Source organism: Notolabrus celidotus, chromosome 7 (assembly GCF_009762535.1).
Source record: "Notolabrus celidotus isolate fNotCel1 chromosome 7, fNotCel1.pri, whole genome shotgun sequence".
Taxonomy (NCBI): domain Eukaryota; kingdom Metazoa; phylum Chordata; class Actinopteri; order Labriformes; family Labridae; genus Notolabrus; species Notolabrus celidotus.
In genome coordinates, this window is record NC_048278.1 from 7,290,614 (window position 1) to 7,303,196 (window position 12,583).

General features: G+C 38.8%; 2 protein-coding genes across 2 annotated transcripts; both read left to right on the plus strand.

Moving 5' to 3' along the window:
- Window positions 1-1,008: 1,008 nt before the first annotated feature.
- Window positions 1,009-2,870, plus strand: LOC117815516 (caspase-3-like). Its single transcript, XM_034687276.1, has 3 exons — window positions 1,009-1,054; window positions 2,284-2,391; window positions 2,610-2,870. Exons 1-3 carry the CDS (start codon window positions 1,009-1,011, stop codon window positions 2,837-2,839), a joined length of 384 nt encoding a protein of 127 aa, XP_034543167.1. The 3' UTR covers window positions 2,840-2,870.
- An 8,013-nt stretch (window positions 2,871-10,883) lies between these two features.
- On the plus strand, window positions 10,884-11,463 carry LOC117815517 (caspase-3-like; the record flags this gene model as incomplete). The annotated part of the gene is made up of 2 exons (XM_034687277.1): window positions 10,884-10,995; window positions 11,214-11,463. Coding segments are annotated over 2 exons (342 nt in total), but the record flags the coding sequence as incomplete, so codon positions are not given.
- Window positions 11,464-12,583: the final 1,120 nt, after the last annotated feature.

The following is a 12,583-nucleotide window of genomic DNA, read 5'->3' on the forward strand; positions in this document are numbered from 1 at the left end:
GCTGTGATCACAGCAGCAGACGGCTGCTGCTAGCAAGGCAACACTAACCTTAGCAGATGTCATCTAAAAGCTATCATATGGTAAGCACTGTCCTACACTACTCCTTAATTTCTCTGTCCTTGTACGTGGTTCCCCGTCATGTGTTACGTTCCCTCTCTGTGTTTGTCTGTCTGCACCTGCTGATTTAGCCTGGAATGGATTAGTGTGTCTCCATGTAAGTGTACACTGTCAAAATCATAGCGTTAGCCTGCCAAAGGGAGCGGCTTTCCATCCTCCCCTCATCTTCTTTTCTTCCTCTCTATCTCTCTGTTTTCTTTCCTGACTACGCATGATAACCAAGGTCAGGTTAGCTCTGCCCCAGCCACGTCACTGCTATAATTAGCACTTACTACGAGCCTCTATTTAAGCTCATGTTATGTAGTCCCATTGTACGCTCTCTGTACAAATACAGTTGTCATGTCTCATGATTATTTCATTTTCATTCTGTTTTTCCACCTCTTTACTTATAAATTATTTTTTAATTTCTCACCACACATTTACATACATTGCTCATGTTCAAAATGAAGTTTGGTGTGCTCTTTAGGAAGTGAGGCATGAGGATGTGGAGGTTTCAAAATAATCCCTGCATCTGGATTCAGTCTAATAAGCATTATCTGTATGCTAAAAGAGCTCTGTGATAAATTCAGGGACTCAATCAGAAGACCCGCAAGACAAGGAGGTAACCATCAATCACTGGTGCCCACTGTTTGTACCGAAGGAAAGCCCCTCTTCTCCAAGCTCTGTCTAATATTGTCACTTTAACACTTTTCAATATTAAATTTGTTTCTGTGTTTATGGGAGAAGGACAGACTATTACTCAGATCAGGAAAAGATTAGGATGACTGACAGATACAGTGAATACCATTGTTACAGTATTCCCTGACAGTGGAAAGCATATTTTCTGTTGCAAGTGAAGATTTGTCCTTGAAGTTGATGTGTCAGAAACAGGTAAAAAGGGAAAGCATAAGGATGTGGGCGACTCTGACAAGGACCAAACTGATGGCTAGACGACTGGGTCAGAGCATCTTGTGGGGTTTTCCTGATCTGCAGTGATCAGTACCTATCACAACAAGTGATGCAAGGAGGGAAAGCCGATGAAGCAGTGACAGAATCATTGGCATCCAATGCTCATTGATGTGTTTGGAGGAGTGAAGGTTCATCCAACAGCAGAGCTACTGGAGCTCGAACCTCCTGAATGAGTGAATAATGGTCCTGATAGAAAGGTGTCAAAAGACACAGTGCATCACGGTTTGTTGTGTATGAGGCTGTGTAGCTGCAGGCCGGTCAGGGTGCTCATGCTGACCCCTGTCCACCACTGAAAGTGCCTACAATGAACACATGATCATCAGAACTGGACCACAGAGCAATGGAAGGGGAGTTTGGAGAAACACGACAACAAGTTTAAGGTACTGTCTTGGTCTCCAAATTCCCCAGGTCTCAATCCAATCGAACGTTTGTTGGATGTGCTTGAAAATTAGGGCTGAATGATTTTGGAAAATAATCTACTTGCGATTATTTTCCTTAATATTGCGATTTAATATGCAATTGTTTTTTCAAGGTCCTCTTCTCATGTATTCTTCAACAAACACAAGCAATAATTCAATCTGTATTAGAACAAACAATATTAGATGTATTATACACAAGCTGTTCTTTCTCATAGACTTATGTTAAGATCAAGGCAAATGAAGAATTAATATGAAAGACGGTTTATTTAAGATAAGATAAGATACTCCTTTATTCGTCCCACTACGGGGAAATTCATGGAGTTACAGCAATTTATCTCCTTGAATTACAGTTGTAAACTTACTAAATACTTTGAATTGCAGTCTTGTGAGCGTTTAATCACAACTACTTCACAAAATTCTGCTAAACAAGTGTTTGAAGTTTAAAGCATGTTTCGATGTGAAGCAGCAGACTGAAGGAGTTGCAGAGGACGCGCTCAGCGCTCTGCGGTCTGCGGATGTGTAACAGGTCTCTCTGTTTTCTCAGCTGCCGGAATGATTCTGACCCGGTTTCGCTCCTGGTTGACAACTGACAACGGAAGCATTCTATTTACTCTGAATAAGAACGAGTAGACAGAAAACTGGACACTGTGAGTCTGAAATATGATTCAGTTAATTTGTCCTGTTGCAGTAAATCCACATGTTGTCTGGGTCTTCACTGACTCTGCGTCTGCAGAGATTATTTATAAGCCTGCTCCACATGTTGATATTCACCCTTTTTTTCAGGGTGAAAGATGACAAGGAAACCCACCAGAGAGTAGAGGCATTGAGACTGACAGCGTATCGGAGGGAACATCAGAGAGGATTCCTGTGGAGGCAGATTTCCTTTATGCTTTCTCTACGGCTCCAGGTAAGAAGTGGCTGACGTAGAAAAGACAATGATTTTATTTCTTCTGTTTAAAATAGTCACACTCTGTTCAAGCTGCCTCCATTGTAACAGTTAACCCTGAAACCTGCGTAAAATGGGTCTGCTGGTTAGAAATACGAGGCTACTGCTGTGAAATGAGCGAGCAGAATCAAACACTTCTCACAGCTGTGTAGAAATACTGCATGTTGTTTGTCTTGCAGGCTACTACTCTTGGAGAAACACATCTAATGGTACCTGGTTCATTCAGGCGTTGTGTGAGCTGTTGCATCGGTGCAGTGGAGAGCTGGAGCTGATGCAGATCATGACCAGAGTCAACTGCAAGGTGGCAACGCACTTTGAGTCTTCCTCCAACCTCCCTGGATTCAGTGGCAAGAAGCAGATCCCTTGCATCGTCTCCATGTTGACCAAAGACTTCTACTTTCCTGTCTAGATCAAGATACATGGCTTCTTTTTTCCTATGACCCAATCCATATGTTTATATGATTTTACTTGAAATTAAATATACTTGACAGCAATAATGTCAATAAAAGGATATTCAATATCTCAATGTTTAAGATAACCTTTTTTTAATCCATTTTTGTGAAAACCAAGTGTGAAAAACTTTCTCACCAGCTCCGACACACGATCACATCTGTCAGTCAAAGACAACAAATCAATCAATCTTTATTTGTATTGCGCCAAATCACAACAAACATTATCTCAAGACTCTTTTACAAACAGAGCAGGTCTAGACCACTCTATGTCAAATTATGAACAGAGACCCAACACCAAGACAGGATAAGACTCAGTCTTACCTTAATCCACCATGAGCATTGGTAAGGAAAACTACCTTTTAACAGGTACAGTGGGGCAAAAAAGTATTTAGTCAGCCACTGATTTTGCAAGTTCTCCCACTTAGAAAGATGAGAGAGGTCTGTAATTTTCATCAGAGGTACACTTCAACTGTGAGAGACAATATAAGAAAAAAAATCCAGGAAATCACATTGTAGGATTTTTAAAGAATTTATTTGTAAATTATGGTGGAAAATAAGTATTTGGTCAATAACAAAAGTTCAACTCAATACTTTGTAACATAACCTTTGTTGGCAATGACAGAGGTCAAACGTTTCCTGTAAGTCTTCACCAGGTTTGCACACACTGTAGCTGGTATTTTGGCCCATTCCTTATATTTACATTTAACATTTAGATTTCTATTTAACATTTAGATTTAGATTTAATATTTATATTTAACATTTAGATTTAGATTTAGCATTTGGATTTAACAGTGATTTTAACTTAATGTATTTCTCACAACAAAATTAAATGTGAAGAAGATCATTAATACTCCTCTAAATGTGATAAAAAAGTGACTTTTAAAAATGCACTCTTCAGACGGGAGACACCAAACAAACCTCTGAAGTTAATAACGCTGGTTTTAATATTGATAGAAGAAGTGGTAATCCTTTCTTTTATTCATGTCACAAACTTTCAGAGTGCTTCACAAACAAATACAAATAAAATAAATATTCATAAAATGTTGAAATGTGACTCAGTGAGGACGAACTAAGAGGTGAAAACATTTTAAAGATGTTTTCACGTGCATGTCCTGACAGAGGAGAAAGTAACCACACCTTAAAAATGTTGTATTGACCTTAAAATGACACTTATGAACCTCAACAGACATAAAACATAAGATGCATGTATTTTTATTTTTGTTTTGCACATTCAGATGTTCTCAGTGCGACTCAGAGATGGTGTCTTCAGAGCTGGAGCACATGAAGAGTCTCTTAAGCCAGCTTTTCTTCCTCTTCTTTTTCTTAGCAGTCATTTCTGCCATCCTGCTGTCGAGCTCATCCATTCTGGCGACCATCTCCTTCTCTCTCTCCGTCCACTCCTCATTTTTCTTCTTCTGGGTAGTGAGGAGGAGCTGGATGGTGTTCTGAAGGGAGCTCCTCTCCTCCTTCCACTGCTCCTGCTGGAGCTTCAGCTGGTCCAATGCTTCCCTCTCAGAAGCCATGATTTCATTGTTGAACTTCTGGAGGTCTTGGAGCTGAGTGGTGAAGGCAGTCTGCATGTTTTTCATCTCCTCCGCAGCTTCTTCTTTCACCTTTTGCAGATCTTGCTCCACAGTGAGAGTCTCTGTGGTCTCCTGTAGCTGATCAGTCTGCTGCTCCTGGTCCTTGTGAGTCCTTACCCACAGGTACTTATTAGGAGCTGCTTTCTCCTTTCCAGGGGTCTTCAGACTCAGGGCTTGATTCAGGACATCCATCTGGAGCTTCTGGAGGTGCACGTTATATTTTGCACCTCCTCTGACAGGTTCTTCTGGCCCTCAGTGCAGGGAACAAGCTTGGTCGCTCTCTTTAGTAAGGCAGCTTGGTCCTGCTGGAGCTTCTCTCCGAGATTGAAGATGCCAGCTTTCAGTGCCTTGACTTTGTCCCGCTGCTCTTCCTCAGCGTCTTCGTCACTGTCCTCGTTGGCCTGAAGCTTTTCAGTGCATTTCTGCAGGTCTTCATGTGCCGCCTGCAGCTGCACAATCAGCTCTGATGTGTCTTTCTCCTGGCTCTGGGTGACCTGGTCTGCTGTGGAAACATGAGCAGCAGTAGTGCTTTGCCTCATGAATCTCTGCCTCATCATTTGTCGCTTCAGTTCAGAGGCTGCAGCTCTGTTTTTTGCATTTTGCAGGTCAAAGTGAGCCCGATCCAGCTGGATCTTCATCTCTCCTGCTTGTTTCTCTGCAGCGACGTGTCGGAGGTAATGCAGCTGATGAGATTCCTCAAGCTGCTCTTTCAGGCGAGCGTTTTCTGCCTTCAGCTGAGACAGTTCGTCCTCCTTCACGGAGGACTCAGGCTGGCAGCCGTGGTCTCTCACGTTGCTGTTCGCTGTCTCCATGTTTCTCCACCTCCTCTGGTTTCTATTTCTTCTGTCCATTGCTTTAGATTAACTAGAAGCGTCTGGATGTAAGAGTTAAGTGGATAGGTTTGTGAATGCTCTGAAGGCTTTGCAAAGTACCGACTGGTAGTTAGACTACTTGAAGTGGTGATGAAGATCTGGTTGAGACCTTTGGTTTATAGTCTGCAGTAAGCCTGATGTCATAGATGTCACGGTCCAACTTTGTGACGCTGCGTTCCAGAATAAGATCAAAGCCATTCCCTCTCAACCAGAGGACACATCAGTGTTTTGATTCAAAACACAGTGGCCATGCACATTTATTATTTATAGTTTTTTGCACAAACTCGGCCCCAAACAGCAAAATATGGGGAGCATGAAGTCATGCAGAAATGCAAAAAGCTGCAGTTCCTCCAGTGTCCACTTGAGGTTGTCTCCACAAGCCATGAATCCCCATTAACACCCATGTTAAAATGCCATTTACCTCAGAATCAAACATGTTTACAGTCTGGTTGAAAATGAGGGTGGATTTTTTTTGTAATTCATTGGTGTTGTAGATAGTATAGCCAAGAGTTCTGCATACATTTGCATAATAATGGATGCTTAAGGCCCTTAAGGTCGCGTCATCGTGTGCATTGCATTGTGTTACTTTGCATCGCTCTGCAGGACACTGCAGGAAACAGTGCTTTGCGTTGCATGCTTACAGGACATGATAAAATATGTGGATAGTTTCTGATAGTAGTCAAGAATAGACAGTTATAATACAACTCTGCAGGAACACATTTGGCAACAGCTAACGTCACTTTTTAACCCCATTTCAGCTAATCTAACCACCTGATAGTGTTTGATTTTTAAGTCAGGGATATAAACAAACATCTTGGACACATTTGAGTGAGTGTGAATGTTCTTTAGCCGGAGTAATAATGTTAGCTGCTGTCCGACAGTGCCTCATATGTTAGCAGATATGTTTTATGTCATGCAACATGGCCTAATGTCCCTCCAGATTCCTGCTGTCCCAAGTCTTTTTAGGTATAAACATTCAAATTGATGCGACAGAGAAAGGAGGGAATCAAGAGTAGAGAGGACAGAGAGGAAGTATGTAATAGTAAAGAAAAAGCAGGAGTGGGAGGACAGAGAGAAAAGAAGAGGAAGGGTAAAGGGAAACAAACGACGTGATGTATAGAGAGTTGTAGGACAGATTGAAGTAAACGACGTGGAAGTAAATAAAGCAGAGAGAGAGAAATCATACATGCATGATGTTTATTAAGTCGGGGATAACTTGACCCGACTGTCAGAATTAGTGGCGAGGAACCTTTAAGTCAGATGGATGAACTGCCACCGCCGCACCAGGTTAATCGGCAGCCACAATCAAGAGCGAATATGGATCAGAAGAAAAAGAAGAGCCTGAATATATTAGCAGAATAAGAGAAGAAGAAGAAAAATGAGGCTGTAAGCAACATGGCAGCACCAACTGTCTGGATGTCAGGGCTGGAAAAATGGTGATGGGGGGAAGAGATGGAGGAAAAAATTAGGGCTGAACGATTTTGGAAAATAATCTAATTGCGATTATTTTCCTTAATATTGCGATTTCATATGCAATTGTTTTTTCAAGGTCCTCTTCTCATGTATTCTTCAACAAACACAAGCAATAATTCAATCTGTATTATAACAAACAATATTAGATGTATTACACACAAACTGTTCTTTCTCATAGACTTATGTTAAGATCAAGGCAAATGAAGAATTAATATGAAAGACGGTTTATTTAAGATAAGATAAGATACTCCTTTATTCGTCCCACTACGGGGAAATTCATGGAGTTACAGCAATTTATCTCCTTGAATTACAGTTGTAAACTTACTAAATACTTTGAATTGCAGTCTTGTGAGCGTTTAATCACAACTACTTCACAAAATTCTGCTAAACAAGTGTTTGAAGTTTAAAGCATGTTTCGATGTGAAGCAGCAGACTGAAGGAGTTGCAGAGGACGCGCTCAGCGCTCTGCGGTCTGCGGATGTGTAACAGGTCTCTCTGTTTTCTCAGCTGCCGGAATGATTCTGACCCGGTTTCGCTCCTGGTTGACAACTGACAACGGAAGCATTCTCTTTCTCTGAATAAGAACGAGTAGACAGGAAACTGGACACTGTGAGTCTGAAATATGATTCAGTTCAGTTGTCCTGTTGCAGTAAATCCACATGTTGTCTGGGTCTTCACTGACTCTGTGTCTGCAGAGATTATTTATCAGCCTGCTCCACATGTTGATATTCAGCGTATTGATTATTCTGTACGCCTCAATATGATCGGTTCTTCTGCTGAGGTCATTTTTAAAGATATCAACAACAAAACAACAAATCAAAACTTAGTGTGGCTGAAGTTGTTTTCTTCATCCCCCTCTCGCACGTGTCTCGTTCTTCAGATATTTTTGGTCGTCGGCAAACCACCTGAAAGATGCACCACGGGACATACTGCATGCATGTCACCTAAGGTTGCGGCTGTGTACATGAAACTTTTTTTTTTTTTATCGCAGCCTTTGTGATTTGAAAATTGCATTCCATTACATCGTGATGTCGGTTTGAATTGGATTAATCGCAGCCCTACCTTATGGTGTGTTTGTAGGTCTCCTCATCCGCGGCCAGACAGCCCACATGATTCTTCCACACAGACTCTGTAATCACACAAGCAGAGTTTTATATAAATTACCAAAACAGGAAAAACCTTTGGCGCAGTATTTTTTTTAACGTTTTCAGTGACTTATTTTTCAACAATAAATTCCTTTTAATAACCCTAGCCTCTTGCTTAAGACATTTTCATCCAATTAGGAACATCAACCAATGTTTTTCCTCATTCAAATATTGATCCTATAGGCTGCCAAAAATAAAGTAGAAAATCAAACAATTCAGAAAACAATGACTGAAGTACGAATTAGGAAGGCCTAGATCATGCACTGGTGGCATCAGGCACATACAGTTGCAAGGATGCCTGGATTACTCCATAAATTGGTCATAAAATGTGCTTTGATCTTTATCTAAGTCCTAACCATAGACAAACACAGTCTGCTTAAACTAATACCACAAAAAATATATATATTTTATGTTTTTATTGACCACACCTTGTAAACATTCACAGTGCAGGGTGGAAAAAGGACGTGAACTCTTGGGTTTAACAACTGGTTGACCCTCCTTTGGCAGCAAAAACCTCGACCAAACATTTCCTGTAGTTACAGATTAGACATGCGCAATGGTCAGGAGGAATTTTGGACCATTACTCTTTACAAAACGTTTCAGTTCAGGAATATTCTTGGGATGTCTGGTGTAAATCTTGAGGTCATGCCACAGCATCTCAATCTGGTTGAGGTCAGGACTCTGACGGAGCCACTCCAGAAGGTGTATTTTGGTCTGTTGAATCCATTCTGATGTTGGTTTACTTCTGTGCTTTGGGTCATTGTCTTGTTGCATCACCCATCTTCTGTTGAGCATCAGTTGATGGATCGATGGCCTTCGGTTCTCATGCAAAATGTCTTGATAAACTTGAGAATTAATTTTTCCGTCGATGATAGCAATCCGTCCAGGCCAACCCTGCAGTTCAAGGACGCACCTCAATGAAGCTGGTTGTAGTTCTTGAGATCTTTTCTTAATTTTCCTTTTTGATACTTTGAGGCCTTGAGTCCCTTCGAGAGCACAACTACTATATTCAATGAAGAATATGTTCTGTTGTTCCTATTTGACATTGCCATATGTGGTGTGTTTTGTTTGTTTGCTTGTTTGTTTGTTTGTTTTCGTTTGTTTTGTTTATTCTACTTCTTAACTTGTTTTTGGTACTTTCATTCCTTTTATTATTATTTGTTTGTTTATTTATTCATTTATTCGGGGGGGGGGTGTTCTTATATGATTACATTATTATTTCCATGTGTGTGTATGTGCATGTATGTATGTATATGTATGTATGTATGTAGGTGCATCTGGATATATATGGATGTATATTTGTTTTTTTATACTTATTGCTCTTTTATCTTTTCCAATTATTTATTTTTTGATATTCACCTACTCATCGTATTATAGTTTCACTATTCTTTATTTTCCTGCTTGAGTACTTATCAATCTTTTATTTTAAGTTATTGTCACATATTATTGGCTTTTTTTAATTATTATTTATTCATTTACTTAATGTGTTTCTTATACAAAAACGTCACTTCCTTGAATTGTTTGCATTGATCTTTTTTTTGTAATGTATCAAAATCTAAATAAAAAGATCTTGGAAAAAAAAAAAGAAAAAAAATATGCATTTTATTGGAGAGTCTGTCAGAAAACAGCTCCATTGAAGGAAGAAAGAAAGAAAGAAAGAAAGAAAGAAAGAAAGAAAGAAAGAAAGAAAGAAAGAAAGAAAGAAAGAAAGAAAGAAAAGAAAGAAAGAAAGAAAGAAAGAAAGAAAGAAAGAAAGAAAGAAAGAAAGAAAGAAAGAAAGAAAGAAAGAAAGAAAGAAAGAAAGAAAGAAAGAAAGAAAGAAAGAAAGAAAGAAAGAAAGAAAGAAAGACAGAAAAAAAGAAAGAAAGAAAGACAGAAAGAAAGACAGAAAGACAGAAAGACAGAAAGACAGAAAGAAAGAAAGAGAAGTTGTTTTTTTTAAGGGTGGGTTACAGTTTTCAGACTCTGTTTCTTCTAAAACAGATAAAAATATACATCCTCAAATTACATGCACACAATGAAACACCTCCTTTAGAGCATAGCTGGCTTCTCCTAAAGAACAACATGACTGAATATTAGTATATCCAGCTCACTATAAGAAGACATTATATCTTAAAATGAGACAATTCAACTTTGTCATCTTATTTCAAGTACAAGATGGTCTTAAACCTAGAGAAGTGCCGCTATAATGCAACTCAAATTAAGGTGAATATATCTCAAATAAAGAAGTTGAAATGTAGTAGTGCACAAATATTTTTTTGAGTGAAAAAATATTAATTGTTAACATTCCTGGCTTATTCTGAGACACCAAGCTTTAAAATATTGGTCAAATATTACTTAAAATAAGTTTTCCCTGCTCATTTGAAGATCACAGTTTTCTAAATATTACGTCTTATTTTAAGAAATCTTACCAAGAAAATTTTCACTTGTTCTATTTTGCTTATTTCAAAATAAAAGTACCTTTTAAATAAGTTTTTATTTCTTGTTTTTGGAGGGACATTTTTTCCAGTGTTGCAATGCATCAGTGTGCTCCCTTGGATAAATCAGTATTTCTGGTAAAGTCTGGGATGACTTTTTATATAAGAGCATGCTGAAGTCCATGTTACAGAGAAACACAGATTGCTGGATGATATCATGGCTGTATGATGAACTACTGAGGGTAACATGTAATATGTTTGATTGCTGTAAACAGCTGGAACTATAGCTGGAATCATCTCACAGCAGTTTTTGAATGCCCAGGCATGACATTTAGCTTCTAATAATGCTGCAGAACAAGAGCCTGTGTGTTTATCATAATGATGAGTCGTGTATTTATTTCCTTTTATGTTGAGTAATTTTAATATTTTAACAAAATTAATTCTACTACTTTTGACTTTGTGTAATAAAGTGGTTTCACACCATGTTCCTTTTTTTCAGGGTGAAAGATGACAAGGAAACCCAACAGAGAGTAGAGGCATTGAGACTGACAGCGTATCGGAGGGAACATCAGAGAGGATTCCTGTGGAGGCAGATTTCCTTTATGCTTTCTCTACGGCTCCAGGTAAGAAGTGGCTGACGTAGAAAAGACAATGATTTTATTTCTTCTGTTTAAAATAGTCACACTCTGTTCAAGCTGCCTCCATTGTAACAGTTAACCCTGAAACCTGCGTAAAATGGGTCTGCTGGTTAGAAATACGAGGCTACTGCTGTGAAATGAGCGAGCAGAATCAAACACTTCACACAGCTGTGTAGAAATACTGCATGTTGTTTGTCTTGCAGGCTACTACTCTTGGAGAAACACATCCAATGGTACCTGGTTCATTCAGGCGTTGTGTGAGCTGTTGCATGGGTGCAGTGGAGAGCTGGAGCTGATGCAGATCATGACCAGAGTCAACCGCAAGGTGGCAACGCACTTTGAGTCTTCCTCCAACCTCCCTGGATTCAGTGGCAAGAAGCAGATCCCCTGCATCGTCTCCATGTTGACCAAAGACTTCTACTTTCCTGTCTAGATCAAGATACATGGCTTCTTTTGTCCAATGACCCAATCCATATGTTTATATGATTTTACTTGAAATTAAATATACTTGACAGCAATAATGTCAATAAAAGGATATTCAATATCTCAATGTTTAAGATAACCTTTTTTTAATCCATTTTTGTGAAAACAAAGTGTGAAAAACTTTCTCACCAGCTCCGACACACGATCACATCTGTCAGTCAAAGACAACAAATCAATCAATCTTTATTTGTATTGTGCCAAATCACAACAAACCTTATCTCAAGACTCTTTTACAAACAGAGCAGGTCTAGACCACTCTATGTCAAATTATGAACAGAGACCCAACACCAAGACAGGATAAGACTCAGTCTTACCTTAATCCACCATGAGCATTGGTAAGGAAAACTACCTTTTAACAGGTACAGTGGGGCAAAAAAGTATTTAGTCAGCCACTGATTTTGCAAGTTCTCCCACTTAGAAAGATGAGAGAGGTCTGTAATTTTCATCAGAGGTACACTTCAACTATGAGAGACAATATAAGAAAAAAAATCCAGGAAATCACATTGTAGGATTTTTAAAGAATTTATTTGTAAATTATGGTGGAAAATAAGTATTTGGTCAATAACAAAAGTTCAACTCAATACTTTGTAACATAACCTTTGTTGGCAATGACAGAGGTCAAACGTTTCCTGTAAGTCTTCACCAGGTTTGCACACACTGTAGCGGGTATTTTGGCCCATTCCTTATATTTACATTTAGATTTAGATTTAACATTTAGATTTAGATTTAATATTTATATTTAACATTTAGATTTAGATTTAGCATTCGGATTTAACAGTGATTTTAACTTAATGTATTTCTCACAACAAAATTAAATGTGAAGATCACAAATACTCCTCTAAATGTGATAAAAAAGTGACTTTTAAAAATGCACTCTTTAGACGGGAGACACCAAACAAACCTCTGAAGTTAATAACGCTGGTTTTAATATTGATAGAAGAAGTGGTAATCGTTTCTTTTATTCATGTCACAAACTTTCAGAGTGCTTCACAAACAAATACAAATAAAATAAATATTCATAAAATGTTGAAATGTGACTCAGTGAGGACGAACTAAGAGGTGAAAACATTTTAAAGATGTTTTCACGTGC

Excerpts from the sequence above, each read along its gene's own strand:
- LOC117815516 (XM_034687276.1), top strand. The coding sequence starts at position 1,009 with ATGTGGGCGACTCTGACAAGGACCAAACTGATGGCTAGACGACTGG. Across the intron at positions 1,055-2,283 it reads ACTGATGGCTAGACGACTGG|GAAACCCACCAGAGAGTAGA; the intron begins GTCAGAGCATCT and ends AAAGATGACAAG. Across the intron at positions 2,392-2,609 it reads TGCTTTCTCTACGGCTCCAG|GCTACTACTCTTGGAGAAAC; the intron begins GTAAGAAGTGGC and ends TTTGTCTTGCAG.